The sequence below is a fragment of the Bubalus bubalis genome, chromosome 14, assembly GCF_019923935.1.
Source record: "Bubalus bubalis isolate 160015118507 breed Murrah chromosome 14, NDDB_SH_1, whole genome shotgun sequence".
Lineage (NCBI taxonomy): Eukaryota > Metazoa > Chordata > Mammalia > Artiodactyla > Bovidae > Bubalus > Bubalus bubalis.
In genome coordinates, this window is record NC_059170.1 from 31,360,153 (window position 1) to 31,385,810 (window position 25,658).

General features: G+C 45.8%; 2 protein-coding genes across 9 annotated transcripts in view; one reads left to right on the plus strand and one right to left on the minus strand.

The window, feature by feature from the left end:
- On the minus strand, nucleotides 1–5,188 carry PCED1A (PC-esterase domain containing 1A). Of its 5 annotated transcripts, none has more exons than XM_025263954.3 (8): nucleotides 4,808–5,187; nucleotides 4,368–4,533; nucleotides 3,800–3,879; nucleotides 3,448–3,686; nucleotides 3,197–3,347; nucleotides 2,833–3,079; nucleotides 728–799; nucleotides 1–384 (listed from the first exon to the last, which is right to left on the minus strand). In XM_025263954.3, exons 1-8 carry the CDS (start codon nucleotides 5,003–5,005, stop codon nucleotides 137–139), a joined length of 1,401 nt encoding a protein of 466 aa, XP_025119739.3. In that variant the 5' UTR covers nucleotides 5,006–5,187; the 3' UTR covers nucleotides 1–136. The 5 variants fall into 5 exon arrangements, with proteins under 5 accessions (XP_025119739.3, XP_025119737.3, XP_025119738.3 ...); XM_025263952.3 differs by having other exon boundaries at nucleotides 728–997; nucleotides 4,808–5,184; XM_025263953.3 differs by having other exon boundaries at nucleotides 728–997; nucleotides 3,448–3,533; nucleotides 4,808–5,183.
- Nucleotides 5,189–5,209: 21 nt separating this feature from the next.
- Nucleotides 5,210–25,658, plus strand: part of VPS16 (VPS16 core subunit of CORVET and HOPS complexes) — a 28,170-nt gene continuing 7,721 nt past the window's right edge. For 3 of the 4 annotated variants that reach the window (XM_006042715.4, XM_044927861.2, XR_003103120.3), the window contains exon 1: nucleotides 5,210–5,402. In XM_006042715.4, the coding sequence (XP_006042777.1) occupies nucleotides 5,350–5,402 (53 nt within the window). In that variant the 5' untranslated portion in view covers nucleotides 5,210–5,349. Of the gene's footprint in view, nucleotides 5,403–24,653; nucleotides 24,889–25,658 lie in introns of all 4 variants that reach the window. The other variant, XM_025263951.3, reaches the window with a different exon arrangement.

Below are 25,658 nucleotides of genomic sequence, written 5' to 3' on the forward strand. Positions count from 1 at the left end.
TCTGTTTTTCCATGCCTTTATTGGTGACAGCAATGTACAACAACGTCAGGCATAGCAGGTGCCACGCCCACACCTGGTGTGGCAAACAGGCACTGCAGGGCCACTGGCACACACAGCCCAAAAGCCAAGAACCAGTCTACCCCGGCCATGTACCCGAATGGGCATGAGGTCGTCTATCCAGTTTGTATGTGTGGATCAGCCTGTCTGAGTGTCTTGGACGCTGCCTGCAGGGCGCCCCCATCCTCGGCACATGGTAGGGGCTGTTGTGAACACAGCGTGACATCCCCCGGTGGACGGCCAAGCCCCGGTGCTGACCATGGCGGACAGGGCTGGGGACTGGAGGAGGCATGGGGCCAGGCACAAAGTTCACTCCAGGGCCACATCCTACAAAAGAACCAGCCATCATCAGAATGGGCTTCTGGCCATGGTGAGCACAACTCTGCCTTAGGCAGTTCTGGTTCTTCAGGGTGAGTTTCTCTGGCCTTCAATTTCCCCATCTACAAAATGGCAATACTGCTTCCCGTACTGCCAAGTCAGGAAACTGACAATGAGCTAACTCATGAGTCTACAGATGCTGTTTCAGACTCAGCTGTGACAGAACCCAGTCCAGGGTGGGGCACAAGGAGTCCCTGACTTCTGTCAGCCCATCTGGACACAGGAGACCAGGTTAAGGGAGGTTCAAGGAGAGGCTGGAAAAGGTGTGCTGGGAAGTTGTGGGGGCACATACCTAAGTGGGGTGGTATTGAGAAGTCTTCCGTTGGATTAAAATTGAAGAATTCACAGGGTAGGAAGGGCTGGCCTGGGAAAAAAGGGGGTTCCTGGGGCAGGGGTGGAAACAGCGGAGGTAGGGAAGGCTGAGAAAGAGGATAGGGAAAAGGCATGGGAGGAGGTAAGGGAGAGGGTGGGGGCAAGGCCGGCTGCTCCCCGAAGTCTGAGGGCTGCCCCTGGCTCCCCTGGAAGAGATGATCCGGCTCTGGCCAGTCTTTAATCCATGGGTCTAGAAACAGGATGGTTGTTTTAAGTAGGCCTAGGAAGCCAGGTCACCCTGAACTCTGGCAGCCTACACTTCTAAACCTTTACTTCCTCCTCATGGAGAACACAGCACCCTCTACTTCATACTCAGGTTTCCTCATCCCCTCTCATTTCAGGCCAAGCCCAAGCTATGCTCCTCTTCCCTGTATCTCAGTAGTCAGTGGAGTCAGTGGATCTGTCTTTGTTCATGATTCCTTCCAGTCTGACCTCATGATCCCTTCCAGTCTTCTCCCTGTATTGCCCAGTTTGTCTATCTCTCCTCTCCTAGCTCTTCCTCAAAGACCAATAACTAAGTTTAGTAAGTCTCTGTTAAAAACAAAGATCCTATCACTTCCTTTTCCCAGCAGGTTCGGGTTCCTTTCACACTTCCTCCCACAAAGAGTGTATTTTTGCCCAGGCACCATTCCCTTCTCAACTGTTCACTACCTCTTTTAACCCTACTCCACTTCTTCAATACTTTTCCTACAAAAATGTAACCACTTCTTTACTTCCTAACTATCACATGACACGGCCAAAAGCCTCTCCCCTCCCTGAAAGTGCCTCTATCCTTATCTCCTTTTGTTTCCTCCATCAGTCTCTCTTCTCTTCCAGCTCCCAAACATGGCCATTGTTTTGCTCTTTCTGTCACTGTTCACATTCACGCCCTTATCGGCCATCTCCCTGCTGGGGACCACTGACTCCAAATCTACTCAACTTTTCCATAGTACTTCAAAGAGATCTTCCCTCATCAAACTCACCAACTCATCCTTCCACCTAACTCTTCCTTTTGATGTTGCTATTTCTGTGGCTCCAAATTGAGTTCAGAAGACCTGAGACACAACAAACTAGCCTTACAACCTTTAGAGGATCCCTTTCTCTGTTAAGGATCAGTTCTCCAACTGATTTAGATGAGATTTGTGTGCTAGTTGCTCAGTTGTGTCTGACTCTTTGAAACCCTAGGCACTGTAGCCCACCAGGGTCCTCTGTCCACGGGGATTCTCCAGGCAAGAATACTAGAGTGGGTTACCATGCCCTGCTCCAGGGGATCTTCCCAACCCAGGGATTGAACCCAGGTCTCCTGCATTGCAGGCAGATTCTTTACTATCTGAGCCACCAAGGAAGATAAGATTTAGTTCTCACCTAAAAAAACAAAGAAATTGGACCATTATATGATCAAGGTCCTAATTCATTTTCCTGATACTCCAACTCCAGGCTAAAAGTGACTCTCTTGGCCATTCTGCCCTCACATCCTCCAGTGCTACTACAGCCTTCTAACATGACTCACGTCTCCAATTCAATAAACACCATCCTGCAGGTACTATATACACAGCAATTGTGCTAGATACTGGTGCTGAATTATCAACAAGTGAGGCAGGTACTTTACCCTTGCAGGACACGATCCAGGGCAGAAGCAGACATGGAACAATAACCCATGATGTCTCCTTTAAAAGCAGGCGGGAACTGAGGCTTTAACAGTCCCTGCCAAGGGGCTTTGTTGCTTCTACCACTCTGCCTGAATTACCTTTCCTCCAGTTCTGCTCTTCCACACCCTACATCCACTCCTATCTAAAAGTACTCCCATTCTTTTTCTGTTTATCTATAGCATATGGATCTTTTGACATATTGCCTTACGTACTCAATACTCAATTCGTGTACACAAAGGTGAATACAGGGCCAGGGGAAGGAAGGCACACTCAGGATTCACAATGGTCCTTCAAGGGGCTCTGCTCCCCTTGAGGATCTCTGTCCTGCTGTTTATGAGACCTATGCTCTGAGGGCCCTCTTTGCATCACTACCCTCCCCACCTGTGATAGGGCTCACCATGGGGATAGTCACGCTTGGGCAGCTCCACACCCCAGGCATCGGCCACATGGGTCAGAAGCAAATGTGAGAGGTGGCGGTGGGCATGCTGGTCCCAATGGACACCATCCCGGTGACGGTGGCGTACTGCATGCCTAAAGTGAAAGTGGAGGTCCAAGACATCGAAGCAGTGGTCCCCAGCCAGAGTAGCACTGTAGAAGTTCCCTTCAACCACATCCCGCCGCAGAGAGCCTGCCAGGGGCTGGAGCTGAGTGAGAAAATGCAGCATCTAAGAGCCACTGAATGATGCAGAATCGGGAAGGAGGGTCCTCTATCTACCAATCAGCTGCCCCATCTTCTATCCTGAGGTGCTCCAGTCACTTGCCTCAGGCAGGAGGAAACCCCCAGTGACACGCTCTCCTAGGGGCATTGCCATGTTCCACACCAGCAGGCAGGAATCTGGCAACACCTGGTCCATGCGCACGAACACTCGCTCCAGGTTCTCTCGGTAGCTCTCCATCGAGCAGCGGCCATACCTGTTGGGTAGCACAAAGGGTGGGCAAGAAGACAGGGGTGGGTGGCCTCTGAGCCATACCTCCACCCCCAATCAGTATTTCCCTCTCCCCCCGCCCCAACCTGGAGAGATCCCAGAGGCAGGAGTTGATGATCACCAGGTCCGGGGCAGGCCCATATGTCAGCTCCTCCAGGACTCCCTCGAGGTACTCGGAGTAAACGCGGGTGAGGAAGTAGAAGCGTACAAGGTGGTGGCCAGAACCCGAGCAGAACTGGCGGACCTCCCGGTACTGTGTCCCGTTGTGCAGCTCGCCCAGCTGACCCCCAGCGACCAGCTGGTCCTGTTCAAAGCTCAGCTCCCCCTGCCCACCCACCCCCCGCACCCAGCTGGTCAGACCCAAGCCAGGGAGGAGGCCCCTACCAGGCCAGAGTCTGTGCCCGCCCATCACTGGCATGGCCACCAAGCTTCCCTCACCTTGGCTTTCAGCTGGGCAGCTGTGAGCAGTGAGTCTTTCTGGAGCAGGAGCACCAGGTCTTTATACACAGACCGCTGGACTGAAGGGAGACAAAGATCCTGAGGCTGAGGCAGGCCCTACTCCACCCCCAGCTCCTTTCAAATCCAGGCCTCTTGCTGAGGTGGCCCAACACCACCTTTGTGGAGTATTGACTTAGAGGTATGAGAAAAGGTGAAGTTAAAAAGTCCTGCACTGACTTTGTTCTTTCCAGGTGTATACCTTCCAGGTGTACATAGCGACCTGGCAGGAGTAAGTTGGCCAAGTCACCCAAGAAACAGACAATACAATTCTTCCATGAGGACACGGTAGGGGACTGTCAGGAAGAAAAATGCTGAGCAAGGTGGAGGTGAAAAGCCTGACAGGCTACGTCTGTCAGGACACCTGTGGAAGGCGTTGGGGAAATAAACCTTCTGTACTGGAATGGACTGGGGATCAGGAAAGAGGTTTGAGATGGAGACAAAACGTTCAGACGCAGAAAACAGATCGCAGGTGCGGGACCAGGAAGTGGGATTCTAGCAGGGCACTCACTTGAGTCCCCCAGGATGACCACGAACTTGTTGTGTAGCAGCTGCTGGACTTCCGAGGCGTGGAAACGGACCATGTTGCTTCGCTGCGGGCGGCACAGCTCCTCGTTCTCCAGACAGAAGACCATGCTGCCGCCAACAACGACGGGCTGCAGGGAAAGGCCACTAAGCTGCACGAGGGAGGGGACTCAACTAGCTCCAGGGCCCACTTTGGGATAAAGGAGACCTGCGCTGGCCCCTTTCAAGCTGCTCAGGGTTACAGGTACCAGGTGGCAGCATTAGAGTGGGGTCCATGGTGGCGCCAGCGTCTGTTGCACTTGGCACAGTGAGCTAAGGCCCGCGAACCTCCGGGATACCCTGCCGCTTCCCACGCGGTGCCGCCCGGCGCCCCGCCACGTGCCCGTCGCCGCCCCGCGCATGCGCCCGCGCGCTCGCGCCAATTACCGAGTCGCGGGGCTCCGCGCCGTTCACCAGCGACTGGGGCAGGCCCGCACACTGCGCGCGTCGCCTGCAGCGGGCGCCAGGCCTAGCCTCATGTTCCCGTGCCAGAAGAGCTGGTCGCTTCAGCACTGCTCCTGCCTCGCAGAGCTTGTGCGTCCCGGTTAGTGGTCGGCGCGCAGCCCTTCGCCCAGCTCTCTCCATACGTGAGTCGCGGAGGCCCGACGACGCCTCGGGCCTCCCCGCCCCGGGCGACAACGCTCACAACTCCCACTTCCGGTCACTCATGTTCTGCCCTGCCCGACCCCCCAACGTCCGAGGGGACAAGAAGGCAGCGCGGGTGGCCGCCGTAGGGAGCAGGAGCCAGGGCCGAGCCCGCCCCCGTGTGGGCGGGGCACAGCGACGGCCAAGAAAAGCCGCCCACAGCGGTGAAGTCTGGTGGCCGCGGCCTCATCACGTGACCCGGACGGGCGGAAGCGGAAGTGCCTGCCTGGAGCCCAAGCTGGGCGAGTGTACCTGGCGCTGCCAAGCCGCCGCTTGTACTAGCCATGGACTGCTACACCGCGAACTGGAACCCACTCGGGGACTCTGCTTTTTATCGGTGAGCCGCCCAGCCCTCTTGCCCACGGCCTGGTTACCCCGCTAGCCTTCCGGCTCTAGTCTTCAGGCGGAGCCGGCGGCGCGCGACCCCGCTTCTACGGGCGGTGGGTCTGCCCCTTGCCGGCTCTCGCCCTGTATCTACCGCTTAACGCGCAGCCTCCTAGAGCCGGGCCTTCCCCTGTTGCGAAGGAAAATGAGGCAAACCTGGTGGTCACACAAGTAGGGGCACAGCCCAACTCAACCCCAGGGCTGTCACCTTCTGGAAGAATGCTCACATCACACTGTGGGTGGCCGCCCTCTGGAGACAGTGAGTGCCTTATCTCGTGTCGGGAGGTGCTGCTGATGTCAGACCACTGGATGCTCCTGGGGGGGCGGGGTTGCACTGCTGCAGGTGACATTACTGATCAAGGGTAGGAGAAAGCGAACCGTCAGTAAATCAGACGGCGAGTGAGCACTCCCTGCTAAGGTCAGCCCTCTCAAGGGAGTTCTGGAGTCCTTAAACCACTAATCTTTCTAAATGTAGACTGGTCATATCATTACCCTAATTAGACTTTTTTTCAGTACTTTCCCTTATAAAGTACAAACTCCTTATCACGTTATATCTATAATCTGGCCCCATTTGTCTCTTCAGCTTCCTCAACTGTTACCCAAAGCTGTGTTCAGTTGGGCAGAACAAGATCTCAACACACCATGATGTTTCCTGGCTCCCTGTATTTGCACCAGCCTGCAGTTCCTTCTGTGGGCACTGCCATTTCCCTCTTTACTTTACTGGAGAATTCTAGCTCATCCTTCTGGTCTTAGTTTAAGGGTTTTTTTTCTGAAACCTTCCCTGATCCAATCCCAATAGAGTGACTTTCAGCTGACTTTCCTTTGGGTCTCAGTGCTAAGGTTGTTACTTATGACACATTAGGGCAATATTTGTATAGGTTTCTTCTGCTAAACCAAATTCCTTGAGGGCTGAGTGCATATTTCTTGCATCCCTTTATCCCTATTATGTATTTAGAACAGTGCCTGCTATGTGCGTGCATGCTGCATGCTGAGTTGCTTCAGTTGTGTTCTACTCTTTGTGGACTGAAGCCCGTCAGGCTCCTCTATCATGGGATTCTCCAGGCAAGAATACTGGAGTGGGTTGCCATGCCCTTCTCCAGGGGATCTTCCCAATCCATGGATTGAACCCTTGTCTTCTGTGTCTCCTGCTTCAGCAGGAAGGTTCTTTACCATTAGTGCCATAAAGTTTTTTAAAAAATACTTTATTGATTGCAACTGAAGATGACAAAGAAATCACATTGGAGTCTTATTTCAATAGAAGACAGCTGTTCATGCTAGTGAAACCATATATCATTGCTATTTACATATTAAAACTTTTCAGTGTAATTTTTGATGCATAAAATGTCAGCTCTTAACACTTCTGAAATGGACAAATGCCCTGATGCAATTTTTAGAGAACTGTTCCATTTGTCTTTTGTTTCTAATTCTTATAAATATGCCTGTACATTGTGAAAAAAAAAGGCAAAAACTTAGCGTGAAGTCAGTAGAAAATAGCAGTGATTTAAATGGCAACCCACTCCAGTGTTCTTGCCTGGAGAATCCCAGGGATGGGGGAGCCTGGTGGACTGCTGTCTATGGGGTTGCACAGAGTCAGTCGGACACGACTGAAGCGACTTAGCAGCAAACTATTTTTGTGGAGAAGGGATGTCACTTGACATGGGTTGCCATGTAATTTAGTGTTTACAACACAGAATATACTTTTAAAAGTATTGACTTGTATTACTTTTGAAAATATGTGTTGCATACACAGGCTTGTTACAGTACTGAAAATGTTGACCTCATTACCATAGAACTTCGGTTTATCATATGAAGTCTTAGCTTTGTTTATACACTAATAAAGTTTTAAATAAGTGTAAGTGTTGAGTGAATGCTATAGACATGACCACTGTTGCTAGCCTACCCTAGCCTACCCTGTACTTTCAGAAAGGAGTAAAAGTGTTAGCCCTACTATAGAAGATGTGTTATTCTTGGTAATGGGTGTTAAGCCTTTCTGTGTACTAGACAGACATAAGTGTGCTCAGTCGTGTCAGACTCTTTGGGGACCCTATGAACTGTAACCCACCAGGTTTCTCTGTCCATGAAATTTTCCAGGCAAGAATACTGGAGTGGGTTGCCATTTCCTACCCCAGGGGATCTTCCTGACCCAGGGATCGAACCCTGGGTATATCTCTTGCATATCCTGCATTGGCAGGTGGAGTCTTTACCACTGTGCCACCTGGGAAGCCCTTATAGGTTTTCTGCCAGAGTAAACAAAAATGTGAAGTTTAGGTGCAGATACTTGGTTTTATTTGTTATTTGTGCATAGTCTTATGCCAGGACTTAAATAAATGTTCAAATAAGTGAATGAATGATAAACAGTTGTCACACATTTCAAGTTCTGTCTACGGGATAGGATTCTTTTGCATTGGAAGTGGTGTTCTGAAAAAATGACTAATTTAGGAGAGCAAGGAGAGGGAATGGTGTTGATTCTTGTGAGGCTCCAGAATTTTAGCCACTTTTATCCTAAAAACCCAATTTGGGATAATACCATTAAATAATTTTGCCCAACCCATTGCCAGGCAGAATGTATATTGAGTCAATAAAAAGACATGGGCCCTTTCTGCCCTCAGCTCTTACAGCCAGCATGGAGACAGTTGGTAACCACTAATCATTCTATTGGAGAAGGCAATGGCACCCCACTCCAGTACTCTTGCCTGGAAAATCCCGTGGACGGAGGAGCCTGGTAGGCTGCAGTCCATGGGGTCGCTAAGAGTCGGGCAGGACTGAGCGACTTCACTTTCACTTTACGCTTTCATGCATTGGAGAAGGAAATGGCAACCCACTCCAGTGTTCTTGCCTGGAGAATCCCAGGACGGGGGAGCCTAGTGGGCTTCCGTCTATGGGGTCGCACAGAGTCGGACACGACTGAAGCGACTTAACAGTAGCAGCAATCATTCTATTTGGGGCTTCCCTGGTGGCTCAGTCAGTTAAGAATCGGCCTGTGATACAGGAGACCAAGGTTCAATCCCTGAGTCAGGAAGATCCCCTGGAGAAAGAAAGGGCAACCCACTCCAGTGTCTTGCCTATAAAGTCCCATGGACAGAGGACCATGGCAGGCAACCGTCCATGGGGTCACAAAAGTTGGACATGACTTAGCAACTAAGCCACTACCACCAGTGACTCTATCTGGGCTTCCCTGATGGCTCAGTGGTAAAGAATTCACCTGCAATGCAGGACACGTGGGTTTGATCCCTGGGTTGGGAAGATCCCCTGGAAGAGGAATACCCACTCTGGTATTCTTGCCTAGAGAATCCCATGGACAGAGGAGCCTGGTGGGCTACGGTACATGGGGCCGAAAAAAATTGGGCACTACTGACCACATGAATGACTCTGTTTATTTGATCATGAGCACTGAGGTTGGGGCTTCCCTGGTGGCTCAGATATAAAGAATCTGCCTGTCATGTGGGAGACCCGGATTCAATCCCTGGGTAGGGAAAATCCCCTAAAGAAGGGAATGGTTACCCTCTCCACTATTCTTGCCTGGAGAATTCCGTGGACAGAGGAGCCTGACAAGCTAGAGTCCATATCGTCACAAAGAGTCAGACATGACTGACTTAACATTTTTTCACACTTTTCACTGAGGTAAAAGATTATGTAGGACCCTCAGAAAGCATATAACAGTTTGGTAAGTGAGAAGACTTTCTGAAGTAGACAATGCCCCATCCAGAAGATAGGAAGATTTAAATGCAGGAATGGGATCCAAGAATATATACAAAGGTCCTGAGGAGGAAGAGACAGGGACACTCTCAGTGACCTAAATAGAGCCAGCGTGGCCGCAGTGTCACACTGTTGCATTTGTCCTTTGTTTCTAATTCTTATTAATATGCCTGTACATTGTGAAAAAAATTGCCAAAATTTTAAGTCAGTGAAGTCAGTGGGAAATAACAGTGATTTAAACTATTTTTGTGGAAAAGGGATATAACTTGACCTGGGTTGCCATGTAATTTAGTGTTTTCAACACAATGTATACTTTAAAAAATATTGACTTGTATTACTTTTGAAAATATGTGTTTTTCAAAAGGCAAGGGGCCAGGACAAGAGACAGGTAAATGTCTTCTCCCAGCAGCCATACCCTGCAGGGCCTTATAGACCATTTTTATTTGAAGAACGCTGGGAAGCCTAAATGAAAGGATTAATGTGATTGAATTTGCTTGTGTGTGTGTGTGTTTTAAATTCATTCTGGAGGCAATGGGAGTGGGGGAAACTTGAAAGGCGCAAGCAAGAATAGAGCCAAGGGAGACTAGGTTGTAGTCTTAGGTTAGGAGGCTCATGGACTAGACCAGGGAGAAGTTGATGGTGGTGAACACCAGAGATGGAGAGAAGGGGGGCAGTCTGACAGATGGTAGCAGCGGAAAATTGAAGGAGACTGTGATGAGTTGCACTTGATAGGGAGGAGGAGGAGCAGTGAATCCAGGATGACTTAGATTTGAGTCTTAAAAATAATGAGAAAGGAAGAGTGAATCCGTTGGGGAAGAGAATGAGCTTGGTACTGAATACAGTGTTTCAGGTACTTTAGAAACATCTGTATGGTGAAAGAAAGGAGACTGAAGATACTACATTTCGTACTCTTCATAGGAGAAAGGTTAGCTGTTTTAGTAGGTTTTATGTGTTGGTATGTTTGTTTTGCATGTATAAACATGAACTGCTAAAAAAAACTGTGGTTAAATACACATAATATAAAATTTACTATCTTACTCATTATAAAGTATGATCTAGGAGTGTTAAGTATATTCACATTGTTGTGTAGCCAATCTCCACAACTTTCTCATCTTGCAAAATTGACTTATTAAATATTAACTCCTCATTCTCCCCTTGCCCCAGCCCTGGCAGCCACCATTCTGTTTTGTGTTTCCATAAATTTGACTGCTCTAGATAGCTTGTGTAAGTGAAATCATAACAGTATTTGCTTTCTTGTGGCTGGCTTAGTTCATTAGCATACTGCCATCAAGATTCATCCGTGTTGTAGAATGTATCAGAATTACCTTTTTCAGACTGAATAACATTCTAATGTATGTATACACCACATTTTATTTGTGCATTCATCTGTCAGTGGACACTTAGGTTACTTCCGCCTGGTGGCTATTGTGAATAATGCTGTTATGAACAATGGTGTGTGAATATCTCTTTGAGATCCTATTTTCACCCAGAAATGGAATTTCTGGATCATATGGTAATTCGGTGTTTAATATTTTGAGGAACTATTCTGCTGTTTTCCATGACAACTGCACCATTTTACATTTCCAGAAACAATGCACAAGGATAGTGTAGTAGTATTTTTTTGTCTTTTAAATTATTTGGTTATTTTTGGTATGCTGGGTCTTTGTTGCTGTGCATGGGCTTTCTCTAGTTGCAGCAAGCAGGGGCTGCTCTTTATTGTGATGCACAGGCTTCTCAATGCAGTGGCTTTTTTTGTTGCAGAGCACAGGTCTAGGGCGCTTGGGCTCAGTGTAGCTGTGATGCACAGGCTTAGTTGCTCTGTGGCGGGTGGAGTCTTCCTGGACCAGGGATCAAAGCCACGTACCCTCCATTGGTAGACGGGTTCCTTTCCCACTGGACCACCAGAAAAGTCCAGTAGTATTTCTTTTTAAGGCAGTCTGGAATCAAGGGGTTATAAAGAATCCATACATCTGCCAGTGCAGGAGACGTGCTTCAATCCCTGGGTCAGGAAAATCCTCTGGAGAAGGAAATTGCAACCCACTCCAATATTCCCAGTATTTTTGGGAAATCCTATGGACACAGGAACCTGGCAGGTTACAGTCCATGGGGTTGCAAAGAGTCAGGCATGACTTACCGACTGAACAACAACGAAGGTGGTCTCTCTTCAGGGCCTGGGCATTTTTGAATTGATGGAATATTCCCCATGCTAAACCTAATGTGTTTCTTCCTCCTCAGTGTTCTGATAGCCCAGCCTGGAGAGGCTGGAGATCATCTGTTTTCACACAGCTCTTCTCTTACTGCACTGAGTCATGCTTTTCCAGCAGTTCAGCTGCACTGCAGCAGGGATTTTGGCAGTGCTTCATGGAGGGGCTGGGATTGAAACCTACCCCGCTGACAAAGGTTGTCTAGTCAAAGCTATGGTTTTTCCAGTAGTCATGTACAGATGTGAGAGTTGAACCATAAAGAAGGTTGAGTGCTGAAGAATTGAGGCTTTTGAACTGTGGTGTTGGAGAAGACTCTCTTGAGAGTCCCTTGGACTGCAAGGAGATCAAACCAGTCAATCCAAAAGGAAATCAACCCCAAATATTCATTGGAAGGACTGATGCTGAAGCTGAAGCTCCAATACTTTGGCCACCTGATGCAAAGAGCTGACTCGTTGGAAAAGACCTAATACTGGTAAAGATTAAAGGCAAAGGAGAGGATGAGATGGTTAGATAGCATAACCAACTCAATGAACATGAATTTGAGCAAGCTCTGGGAGACAGTGAAGGACAGGGAAGCCTCGCATGCTGTAGTCCATGGGGTCACAAAGAGTTGGACACAACATAGTGACTAAACAACAGGACCTGCTTTAGTGATTTTCTGGTATTCAAATCCAGGGTTCATTTACTGCTACTATGGGAATTTCAACTTCCAGGACCTGCAGATAGAAGAGAAATATGTAGCTGGCCTTCCTCACTGAAGATATAACCTATCCTTACAGAGTTCTCACTTCTAGACTTTTCTGAGATGCTGTTCTCTCTGCTGCTCTCAGTCTGCCCATCTGTACCCCATGCCAACCTTATGGCATAGCTTGAGTCACCTTACTGTCCCTGAGAAGCCTTCTTTACCTTGAAGGCTTGAGGAGGTGGCCTGTACTTTGTTGCTCTTCACTCCCAGAGCCTTACTCCTGTACCCCTGCACCTCTTTCCCACTCCAGTCTATGTCGATGCTAATGTCCTAGCCTGCAACTGAAGGCTCCTTCATCCCTCTGCCCAATTGCTGACTTCACCTCGTGCTTCCCAGAGAGCTGAAAGTCATGGCCTAGAAGGGCCTAGGCTTCCCTGACAAAATCTGCCTGTTGTGTTCACAGCCTGCTGAGGATATATGCTCCCACCTCCCTGTTTTCTGAGAAACCATGTGCCATCTACCCACTCTCATATCGCCTCAGGTCTATCTAGCCACTCTTGCATAGGACTCCCTGCATCAAGGTCACCAAAGGTGCTGCTGCATGTAGCTTCCTAGGGCAGAACTCTGTTGTCTCTGGCGCGGGTCCTTTGAATTTGATCTGTATTTTAATAAGCAGCCAGGTTTTTTTCAGTGTAGAAGACCTCTATATTGTTTTCCACCATCCCTACCCACAAGGGCTCACTATCAGATCTCAACTACTATATTCAAATCTCCCCAGCCTAACAGAAAATAAAGTTCTCTATTCAAAAAACCAACAAATCCCTTTTCACCTCACCAAGGGTCTGGAAACTGCCATCTATACTCACTTCCATTTTCTCTCTTCCCACCAACCACTCACTCAGATAACCACGATGGTGTCATCACTCACCTAGAGCCAGACATCCTGGAATGTGAAGTCAAGTGGGGCTTAGGAAGCATCACTATGAACAAAGCTAGTGGAGGTGATGGATTCCCAGTTGAGCTATTTCAAATCCTAAAAGACGATGCTGTGAAAGTGCTGCACTCAATATGCCAGCAAATTTGGAAAACTCAGCAGTGGCCACAGGACTGGAAAAGGTCAGTTTTCATTCCAATCCCTAAGAAAGGCAATGCCAAAGAATGCTCAAACTACCACACAATTATATTCATCTCACATGCCTGTAAAGTAATGCTCAAAATTCTCTAAGCCAGGCTTCAACAGTATGTGAATTGTGAACTTGCAGATGTTCAAGCTGGTTTTAGAAAAGGCAGAGGAACCAGAGATCAAATTGTCAACATCCACATAGAAAAAGGAAGAGAGTTCCAGAAAAACATCTATTTCTGCTTTATTGACTATGCCAAAGCCTTTGACTGTGTGGATCACCACAAACTGTGGAAAGTTCTGAAAGAGATGGGAATACCAGATCACCTGACCTGCCTCTTGAGAAATCTGTATGCAGGTCAGGAAGCAACAGTTAGAACTGGACATGGAGCAGCAGACTGGTTCCAAATAGGAAAAGGAGTATGTCAAGGTTGTATATTGTCACCCTGCTTATTTAACTTATATGCAGACTACATCATGAGAAACGCTGGGCTAGATGAAGCACAAGCTGGAATCATGATTGCCAGAAGAAATATCAAGAACCTCAGATATGCATATGATACCACCCTTATGGCAGAAACTGAAGAATTAAAGAGCCTCTTGATGAAAGTGAAAGAGGAGAGTGAAAAAGTTGGTCTAAAATTCAACATTCAGAAAACTAAGATCATGGCATCCAGCCCCATCACTTCATGGCAGTTAGATGGGGAAACAGTGGAAACAGTGGCAGACTTTATTTTTGGGGGCTCCAAAATCACTACAGATGGTGACTACAGCCATGAAATTAAAAGACGCTTAAACTCCTTGGCAGGAAAATTATGACCAACCTAGACAGCATATTAAAAAGCAGAGACATTACTTTGCCAACAAAGGTCCGTCTAGTCAAGGCTATGGTTTTTCCAGTAGTCATATATGTATGTGAGAGTTGGACTATAAAGAAAGCTGATTGCTGAAGAATTGATGCTTTTGAACTGCGATGTTAGAGAAGACTCCTGAGAGTCCCTTGGACTGCAAGGAGATCAAGCTAGTCCATCCTAAAGGAAATCAGTTCTGAATATTCATTGGAAAGACTGATGCTGAAACTCCAGTACTTTGGCCACCTGATGCGAAGAACTGACTCGTTGGAAAAGTCCCTGATGCTGGAAAAGATTAAAAGCAGGAGGAGAAGGGGATAACAGAGGATGAGATGGTTGGATGGCATCACTAACTTGATGGACATGAGTTTGAGTAAGCTCATGGAGTTGGTGATGGACAGGGAAGCCTGGCATGCTGCAGTCCATGGGGTTGCAAAAAGTTGGACACGACTGAGGGACTGAACTGTGTGGTGTTCATACTGCATCACAGCTATGGGCCATTGTATCAGGTTGTCTGCTATGAGGGAAAGGAAGTTGAGATTGAGAAGTGTTCTGAGGCTGATGGCTTCATCTTCCGCCATATATTCATGTTTCCCCCTTGAGACAAGCAAGTGGTCTGTGGAATGTGACACTGGTAATATTTCTATGATTCTGGTTAGGAGAAACCATACAGTGACTAAATAGGGGAAGTTTAACATAAAGAACTATTAAACTATGATAGCAAAGTAGCTATAAGATAAAACTGTCCTTTCCTGGGGGCTGAGGATAAAGGAAGGAAAAGTTGGAAGGGGGGTGCCCTCCCCAAACAAGGTTCCGACCTTGCTGGAGAAGATATAGTTGCAGCTCACTGAATGGTGGTAGAGTTGCTGGTTTGCTGGGTTGGAGCTGGTCCACAGCCACTGGATAAGCAGGAGGCAGCCCTCTTGGGCCTAGATAGGGTGCAGGTGATCCATAGCTGGTGGCCAGGCTTATGGCCTTGCACAGGGAGCACCAGGCTGAGCAGGACACCTAGAGCATGCAGTATCTTGTGAAGAGAACCACGGGGAGGTAGATGGCCAGTCCAGGCCAAGGTTATGAGGGATTGTGTGCTCTGGGTGCATGGTTGGGTCAGAGTGTCCCCAGATACCCTCATGCCCACACTGCTGACTGATCTTGCACCTGCTGGAAACAGCCAACGACTCCCTTCCTCCTACAAAGACCCTTTTCTACAGGACCAGCTACTGAGAAAGCTTAACATCTGGCTCACTGTGGAGCACATATTGAAGGTTGAATTTGACTCTGGGAGGTAATAAATTGATAACTAGCAGGATCCTTTCTCTGGCCGATCAGCTTCAACGAGCACCCTCTACACGCTTTTCAACTCCCTCACAATAACCAAAGAGCTCTGTATTTCTGCTTCACAGGATACTACCATCCTTCTTATAAGTATACTACTCTTTCCCCAAATGAGGAGACACATGTCTTAAGTCATTGTATCAATCACTATATTAGTTACTCCTCAAAATGAATTACAGTATTACTGGATATTCTGTTACCTAAAAATTGAATTTAAAAATTAACCTTCAATAATTTGTGTATAAAATAAAAGTGGCAAGGAGAGAAGATAATGGCTAGTATATGCATATAAACACAAGCACATAACAAGCACAGAGAAAATGCACGAAGTGGCTGCAGTCTTCATTTCTGTAGCTGTTCACAAGATCATAGTTAATACCTATGGCTTCCTTCTTAACTGCCCATCACATATTTCCTTTGCCCTCAGCCAGAACCTTCACTGCTCTGTTCTTTACATAGCAAAGTGACCCGAACCTGTCATTCTGCTTTTTTTTGATTGCTGAGGTTTTTCATTAACGTTTCCCGTTAGACATGGAAGTACCAAGAGGTGCCCCAGAAGATCCCTGGGTTTTAGACAAAGTCCTCCTTGCCTCCATTATGTAGTAGCAACTTGATTTCCCCTTGGCCCTCAGGATAATTACTTCAGCCAGTGGATTAACCCCATTTTATTGCCTGTTGCTTCAGTGGCATGCTGCTGCTGTGTCGCTTCAGTCATGTCTGACTCTGTGCGACCCCAAAGACGGCAGCCCACCAGGCTCCGCCGTCCCTGGGATTCTCCAGGCAAGAACACTGGAGTGGGTTGCCATTTCCTTCTCCAATGCATGAAAGTGAAAAGCGAAAGTGAAGTCACTCAGTTGTGTCCGACTCTTCACGACCCTATGGACTGTAGCGTACCAGGCCCCTCCGTCCATGGGATTTTCCAGGCAAGAGTACTGGAGTGGGGTGCCATTGCCTTCTCCACTTCAGTGGCATAAGAAGACTCAAATGGCAAGGTAGCACTCTTACCTTCCAGTTCAGTGAATCCAATGTTTTTATCCTCTGGTGGAAACATTCTTCCCTTGGCAACTAAGCTTTACAAATCAATAGGTCTCAAAGTTAGTGAAACTGGAAGCAATATTTTAAAATTTTATTTAAAAAAAATTTTAGCTACCCAGGGTCCTCGTTGCTGTGTGCAGGCTTTCTCTAGTTGTGGTGCACAGGCTCAGTAGTTGAGGCTCTCAGTCTCTATAGAGTGTGGGCTCAGTAGTTGTGGTGCACGGGCTTAGTTGCCTCATGGAATGTGGAATCATCGAGGACCAGGGATCGAACCCATGTTCCCTTCATGCAGGGGCGGAGTCTTAACCACTGGACCACCAGGGAAGTCCTAGAAGCAGTATTTTAATAAGAGAGTCATTAGGTTTATAATAGTGAGAGGAGCCACTCCCACTTTCACCCCTTGACTCCCAGCCCTGCATATTGTCTGTTGAGTTAATCCCATGTAATGGTCTTTGATGCAAAGCCTAGACTTGCATCCTGTAAGACAGAGCCCCATATTTTTAGGTTACTGTCTCCTAGTTGGTCCTATAACTGAGTCATCAGTACATTTAGACCAGTCACTTCTGGGTAGTGGGATGTAAGGTAAGGCTAGTTGCTTCCATGTACCTAAGCCCACTGCTGCACTTCCTTTGCTATGCACTGAGATCCTTGATTAATTGCAAGGCTTGGCTGACTGCTGCCATGGTAGATGAGACTTGCCTTAAGTACACAGATGGTGGAAGTTTGCTAGTGCAAAGGCATTACAGGTAAAGACAAACCTACATTAAGAATATGTATTCCAATGAAGATAGATCTTTGTCTCTTCCATGATGGAAGAAGTCCAGTGTAATCGACTTGTAGGCTTCTCCCCCAGGAACAGTGCCATATTGGGGCCACGTATTGATCTCTGCTCTTAGCTGATTACTCAGCTGGTAAAGAATCCACCTGCAATGCGGGAGACCTGGGTTCGATCCCTGGGTTGAGATGATCCCCTGGAGAAGGGAAAGGCTACCCACTCCAGTATTCTGGCCTGGAGAATTCCATGGACTATACAGTCCATGGGGTCCATAAGAGTTGGACACGACTGAGCTTCTTTCACTTAGCTGATAACCACTCAGCAGGAGTGTTAGCCAGGTCAGCCATGGAGAGGGAGGCTCCCAAGACATCTGCCTGAAGTGAGGTCATCACAGGGTTTTCAAGCAGAGGAAGGCTAGTCTCCTCAAAACAGGAGGGCAAGCTGCTTCCACTGCTGAGGAAGACCCGCGATGACTTGGGGCGTTCAAGATTGTCAGCTTCCTCTGGGTCTAACCAATTACCTTCCTCCCATGTTTCAGGATTCCTTTCTTTTCTAATTAGTGCCTTAACTTTCACATGAGAGATGGTGTGCTGGGGAATTTAACTGTTATTGTTTAACAACCCATACAATTAAACTGTCTTTGATTCTCAGCAGTAACAGCTGTGTGAATACAAGAACTAAGAGATTCTTTGAGGCTGTTATAGAAGCTTTCTGCTTCTCAGGCCATGACTTGAGCTGAAAGTTAATGGACCTAACCTTGTCATTTCCTTTTTGTAAATGTTCAAATGCACTCAAAATAACTCATCCACACCATGGCCCTTATAATCATCATTACTGCCATACAATCAAGCACAGAAGTCATTCCCAAAGCATGTGTTTGACTTGGCATTTCGCCATATTGAACTGCAGGTTTGACTAATTGTGATGCTGCTGCATGCAGTGGGTTGCTATACTAGCATCCGTTTCTCATCAGTAGGGAACACAGCACTGCACCCAAGCCTAAGCACATGACCGTACCAATCCTCAAATCCCATCTTTAGAGTCAGGAAGATCCCCTGGAGAAGGAAGTGGCAACCCACTCCAGTATTCCCGCCTGGAAAGTCCCATGGACAGGGGAGCCTGGCGGGCTACCGTCCATGGGGTTGCAAGAGTCAGACACGACTTAGCAGCTAAACTGCCACCACTACCACTCCTGGGGCCACTCCCTGTACCAGTTAGTCTGGGTCCACTGAGGAGATGTAAACTGGGAAATTTTAATAAATATACAGGATTATTACACTGTGATAAAGATTAACTATAAGATGTGAGAAAAGTTTATATGGTAGCTTAGGACTAAGGGAGGGTACTCAAAGAACAACAAACGTGGGAGGGAGGCCCTTCCCCAGCTGAACCCCAGCGAAAATGCAGTTGCAGGCCACTGGATGGCCATGAAGTTTACTAGTTTCCCTGGGCCAGAGCTTCCCTGATAGCTCATTTGGTAAAGAATCTACCTGCAATGCAGGAGACCCCAGTTCAATTCCTGGGTCAGGAAGGTTGTCTGGAGAAGGGATAGGCTACCCAGTCCAGTATTCTTGGGCTTCCCTTGTGACTCAGCTGGTAAGGAATCCACCTACAATGTGGGAGACCTGGGTTTGATCCCTGGGTTGGAAGATCCCTGGAGAAAAGAAAGGCTACCCACTCCAGTATTCTGGCCTGGAGGATTCCATGGACTGTATAGTCTATCGGGTCACAAAGAGTCAGACATGACTGAGTGACTTTCACTTTTCACTTCACTGGGCCAGAGGTGGTCCACAGTTGATTGGCAAGCAAGAAGCAGCCCTCTGGGTTTCAGAGGGTAGCGGGGCACAGGAGAACTACAACTAGGGATCAGTGGTGTGGGCATGTAGAGAGTTGGGGAGCTGATGCTCGTAGCTTGGAGCATACAGTATCTGTAAGGCAAGCCACAACTAGTGACTTGGGTGCATGGTTATGCAGAGAGGGTCAGTGGAAATGCTCCAGGGCACGGGCAGGGGAGCCAGTGGCCAGGCATCGTGGCATGCAGAGGAAGTAGGCCCTGGTGGAGGCAAGAAGCCAGAAATGCTGTGTCTGTCCAGGGAGTCAGTCTGGACGAGCCTTGGAGGTTGCTGCATGGTGGGATCAGAGCATCACCAGATGTCCTCACATCCTGGCTGCTAGCCAGCTGCCCGGCTGGAATCAACAGGAGAGCCTGTTCCTCATGCAGTGTTCCTCCAGTGCCCTCTGCTGAGAAGGCTCAACATCATGCTCATTGTGAAGGAGAAATGCTTAAAAGAAATACCATCTGTTACCACAGAACACATGGAAGGGAGCTGAGCATCAGTGAACTGATAACTGGCATGCTGCTGCTGCTGCTAAGTCGCTTCAGTCGTGTCCGACTCTGTGTGACCCCATAGACGGCAGCCCACCAGGCTCCTCTGTCCATGGGATTCTCCAGGCAAGAACACTGGAGTGGGTTGCCATTTCCTCCTCCAATGCATGAAAGTGAAAAGTCAAAGTGAAGTCGCTCAGTCGTGTCTGACTCTTAGTGACCCCATAGACTGCAGCCTACCAGGCTCCTCCGTCCATGGGATTTTCCAGGCAAGAGTACTGGAGTGGGGTGCTATTTAAATATCTTATCTTTCCATCAGATTTCATCTAAGGATTTTAGTACCAAAATGTCAGAAGAAATGCATATATGGTATAAAAGTTCAAATAAATAACAATAGTATATGAGTAAAGCAGTAAAAAATCTGCCTGCCACTGCAGGAGATGTGGGTTTGATTCCTGGGTTGAGAAGATACCTGAAGAAGGAAATGGCAACCCACTCTAGTATTCTAGCCTGGAAAACTCTATAGATAGAAGAGCCTGGTGGACTATAGTCCCTGGGGTCACAGAGTCAGACATGACCTAGTGATAAAGACCAGATATGTGGAAAATTCTGAAAGAGATGGGAATACCAGACCACCTGACCTGCCTCTTGAGAAACCTGTATGCAGGTCAGGAAGCAACAGTTAGAACTGGACATGGAACAGCAGACTGGTTCCAAATAGGAAAAGGAGTATGTCAAGGCTGTATATTGTCACCCTGCTTATTTAACTTATATGCAGAGTACGTCATGAGAAACGCTGGGCTGGAGGAAGCACAAGCTGGAATCAAGATTGCCGGGAGAAATAGCAATAACCTCAGATATGCAGATGACACCACCCTTACGGCAGAAAGTGAAAAGAAACTAAAAAGCCTCTTGATGAAAGTGAAAGTGGAGGGTGAAAAAGTTGGCTTAAAGATCAACATTGAGAAAACTAAGATCATGTCATCTAGTCCCATCACTTCATGGGAAATAGATGGGGAAACAGTGTCAGACTTTATTTTTTGGGGCTCCAGAATCACTGCAGATGGTGATTGCAGCCATGAAATTAAAAGACGCTTACTCCTTGGAAGGAAAGTTACAACAAACCTGGATAGCATATTAAAAAGCAGAGGCATTACTTTGCCAACAAAGGTCCGTCTAGTCAAGGCTATGGTTTTTCCAGTGGTCATGTATGGATGTGAGAGTTGGACTGTGAAGAAAGCTGAATGCCGAAGAATTGATGCTTTTGAACTGTGGTGTTGGAGAAGACTCTTGAGATTCCCTTGGACTGCAAGGAGATCCAACCAGTCCATCCTAAAGGAGATAAGTCCTGGGTGTTCATTGAAAGGACTAATGCTGAAGCTGAAACTCCAATACTTTGGCCACCTCATGCGAATAGTTGACTCATTGGAAAAGACCCTGATGCTGGGAGGGATTGGGGGCAGGAGGAGAAGGGGACGACAGAGGATGAGATGGCTGGATGGCATCACCAACTCAATGGACATGAGTTTGAGTGAACTCCGGGAGTTGGTGATGAACAGGGAAGCCTGGCATGCTACAGTTCATGGGGTCGCAAAGAGTCGCACACGACTGAGCGACTTAACTGAACTGAACTGGTAGCCTGTATAGCCAAATTGTCTGTCTCCTTATTCCCCTCCCCCATTTACCACCTTCTCCAGAGGTAACCACTGTCTCTCCACACTGGCTTAGTGTGGAGGCCTATGAGAGTTTTTCTTTGTATTGACACACATACACGTGAGTATATGTAAATATGCCTGTAAAAATGTGTGCTCACTTTTTTTTTGCCTAAGTGGATTCATGTGATTCATACTACATTGTATTGTATCTTTTTTTACTTAATATATTTTCAAGGTCACTTCATGTCAGTATACACAGTCACTTTGTTAATGGGCACAAAATATTCCCCAGAATGGGCATACAGTAGTTTATTTAACCAGTCTTGTTTGAATGGGCATTTAAGGAGATTTTTTTCCAGGATTTGTTTTTTTGGAACTATTTTAAACAGTGCTGCAGTGTATTCATACTGTTGTGTACTTGCGCAAGTAGTTTCATAGGTTAGATGTTTGAAAAGAAATTGCTAAGTTAGAGTGTGTACACATTTAAAAGTTAGATGCGTAGTGCTTCATTTTCTTCCATAAGGGTGAACCATTTTACACTCCCAATATGTAAGAAAGTTTTCATTTTTTCCATACCTTCAGCAATATTGCATGTTATTTATTAACCTCTTAAGTTTTGCTATTCAGATGGCCAAAACATCAAAATAACTTTTAAATTCATATTTACCTAGTTGTTAAGTATATCTATTCATATCCTTCGATTATTTTTCTGTTGTGTTGTTTCTGTTGATTTGTAAAGGAGCTCTTTACATGTTCTCCATAATAACTCTTTGTTAAAAATTTTCTCACTGTGGTCACTTGACTTTTATGTATTAATTTGTATGGAGTGCTCATTTTATTTAACCTGTGTTCATTTGAAAGTGGAAGTTTCTCAATCGTATCTGACTCTTTGCGACTCCATGGACTATATAGTCCATGGAATTCTCCAGGCTAGAATATTGGAGTGGGTAGCCTTTCCCTTCTCTAGGGGATCTTCCCAACCCAGGGATCGAACCCAGGTCTCCCATATTGCAGGTGGATTCTTTACCAGCTGAGCCACAAGGAAAGCGTGTGTATTAATTTTTAACATATATATGTTAAAAGTCCATGTTATAAAGTCTATCAGTCTTTTCCTTTGTAATTTCTGGGGTTTGTGTCTTGTGCTAAAAGAATTTTCCATAGTTCACATGAAAATATCAGCTTTTATAGTCCGAAGTTTTTTATGTTTCATTTTAAAATATTTTCACATAGTTATGATACAACCGTTGATCATTTTCTTTTCATTTTTATTTTACAATTAATTAGAGCCTTTTGTATTTTAAAGAACAGCAATCCTTTTTCACATGTTACATTTTTTCATTTTTTTCCCCCTTCTCATAGTTTGTCTTCCTAGTTTGTTTTTGATAGATTTCTTTAGCATATAAATTTTTTTTGGCTGTGCCACATGGCATGTGGGATCTTAGTTCCCCAACAAGGGCTGAATTGTGGAGTCTTAACCACTGAACTGCCGGGGAAGTCCCTATAAAAATTTTTTAATGTTAATTATTTTAATAGCTATGACTGTAGTTTAAAAGCTCAGTCTCTTTCCCATCTCTTCTCTTCTTCAACTGATTCCACCCCTCACCTGCAAGTAACTACTGTTATTAATTCTTAGAACCTTTTCCACAGTCTCTTTTTTCAAGTAGAAGTAAGCATAAATATGTATTGTTTTTACACCTTTTACATACAAGTATACAGAAGGTCTTAATTTTTATTTAGAAGCACTTGTTATTTCTCTTAGTGACTTCCATTTACGGAATTTTTTTCTACTTTGAGATTGTAAAAATAAACAAGATTTTGTTCTGATATGGCTTTATTTTTTAACATTTAAATCTTGAATTTCATCTAGAAAATTTCATTACAGAGATTAAGTAATGAAATAGCATTTATTGTGATTCTTCCTATATGGCCCATTGTCTCATTGCAAGTATCAGTTTGCCCCAGTTTGAAATGCCATCTTTATCATTGGGATGAAAAGGCTCCTTCAGTGTTTCCTGTAAGATGGTGCTAGTAGCACTTAGTTGTCTTTAACTTCATTTGAAATAGGTTTGTTAGATTGTATTGTGACAGCTATCCTATCAGCATGCATTTTTTAAAAAAAACTTACCAAAATTGGTGAATTTCTGTGTAACCATTTTAATACTGATCATGGAAGAAAAAGCAACATTTTCAGCACATTATGCTTTATTATTTCAAGAAAAGTATGAATGCATCTGAAACACACAAAAAAAGGTTTGTACAACATATGAAAATGGTGCTGTGATTGATTGAACATATCAAAAAGTAGTTTGTGAAATTTTGTGTTGGAGATTTCTCACTGGATGATGCTCCATGGTCCAGTAGACCAGTTGAAGTTGATGGCCATCAAATCAAGACATTCATTGAGAATAATCAATGTTATACCACGAGGGAGATAGCCAACATATTCAAAATATCCAAATCAAGCATTGAAAATCATGTGCATCAGCTTGGTTATGTTTTGTTTTGACTGCATTGGGTCTTAGTTGTGTTTCATTGCATCATATGGGATCTTGTGTTGTGACGCATGGACTCTCTCGTTGTGGTTCTCAGGCTCAGTTCCTCTGTGGCATGTGGGATCTTAGTTCACTGACCAGGGATCAAACCTGTGTCCCCTGCATTGCAAGGCAGATTCTTAACCACTGGACCACCAGGGAAGTCCCCAGCTTGGTTACATTAATTGCTTTAATGTTCGGGTTCCCATAAGTTTAGTGAACAAAAACCTTCTTGACTGAAGAAAAATCTTCTTGACCATATTTCCACATGTGATTCTCTACTGAAATTTAATGAAAATGTTCCGTTTTTAAAACAAATTGTGACAGATGATGAAAATTGGATACTGTGTAATGATGTGGAACAGAAGTGATCATGAGGCAACCGAAATTAACCATCACCAACTACACCAAAGGCTGGTCTTCAGCTAAAGAAGGTGATGTTGTGTATTTGGTGGATTGGAAGGGAGTCCTTTATTACAAGTTCCTTCCAGAAAAATGATTTAATTCCAAGTACTGCTCCCAGTTAGACCAACTGTACTCTGACAGAAAGCGTCTGGAATTAGTCAGTAGGAAACACATAATCTTCTATCAGGATAACACAAGACCATGTATTTATTTGATGACCAGGCAAAAACTATTACAACTTGGCAGGAAGTTCTGAGGCATCCACTGTATTCAGCAGACATTGCACCTTTGGATGTCCATTTACTTTGATCTTTACAGAATTCTCTTAGTGGGAAAAAATTTCAATTCCCTGGAAGATAAAGGTCACCTGGAATAATAGTTCTTTAGTCAAAGAGATAAGTTTTGGGAAGGACTTCCCTGGTGGTACAGTGGATAAGAGTCTGCCTGCCAGTGTAGGAGACACAAGTTCGATCCCTGTTCTGGGCAGATCCCACATGCCTTGGAGCAGCCAAACCTGTGTGCCACAACTACAGAGCCCACTCTCTCCGGCCTGCGAGCCACAACTTACTCAGCCCCTGTGCTGCAGCTACTGAAGCCTGCTCGCCTAGAACCAGTGCTCCCCGCGACAAGAGAAGCCCACAGCAATGAAAAGCCCAGGCACTGCAGCAAAGAGTAGCCCCTGCTCACTGCAGCTGGAGAAAGCGCACACGTAGCAACGAAGACCTAACACTGCCAAAAATAAATAAATACATTTTTAAAGTTTTGGGAAGATGAAACTATGAAGTTACCTGAAAAATGAGACAAGGTAGTGGAACAAAATGGTAAATACGTTGTTCAATGAAGTTGTTGGTGAAATTGAAAATTGTGTTTTTTATTTTTACTTAAAAAGCCAGAGGAACATTTTGGCCAACTCAGTATAACCTCTGTCTAGTCTCAGGTCTTTTTCTGGACTGTCTTCTCTTCCATTGATCTGTTTGCTTATTCCTGTGCCAAAACAAGTTTTAATTAACTTTAGCTTTTAAGTGTATTTGGTATCTGATGTATTTCTGTTTTCATATTTTCAAATATTCTTAAATATTTTCTTTCAGAAGATCTTCCTCCTCCACCACCCAAATGAACTATCGAATCAGTTTGTGCTGCCCTAACCACCAAAAAGTTGGGCTGATTTTTATTGGAATTCTTACCCATCTATAGATCCTTTAGAATATTTCCCCATGTCTTCTCTATCCTTGAGTAAAGAAATTTGATTTTGCTAAAAATTTTATTAGGCTTATTCTTAGATATCTAATAGTTTTACTGATATCACAATTAGGATCTTTTTAAAAGTTATATTTCTAATTAGTTCTTGCTATGGTATAACTGCTTCCCTGGTGGCTCAGAGGTTAAAGCATCTGCCTGGAATGCGGGAGACCTGGGTTCGATCCCTGGGTCAGGAAGATCCCCCTGGAGAAGGAAAATGGCAACCCACTCCAGTACTCTTGCCTGGAGAATCCCATGGAGGGAGGAGCCTGGTAGGCTACAGTCCATGGTGTCGCAAAGAGTCGGACACAACTGAGCGACTTCACTTCATGGTATAGAAAACTCATTGGTA

What these genes read in the sequence shown, in the direction of transcription:
- PCED1A (XM_025263952.3), bottom strand. Translation starts at nt 5,005, where the DNA reads ATGGAGAGAGCTGGGCGAAGGGCTGCGCGCCGACCACTAACCGGGACG. An exon ending in GCGCGGAGCCCCGCGACTCG is followed by an intron (nt 4,534 to 4,807) that starts GTAATTGGCGCG and finishes TCCCTCGTGCAG; the next exon opens with CTTAGTGGCCTTTCCCTGCA. An exon ending in GGGGTTTCCTCCTGCCTGAG is followed by an intron (nt 3,080 to 3,196) that starts GCAAGTGACTGG and finishes TTTCTCACTCAG; the next exon opens with CTCCAGCCCCTGGCAGGCTC.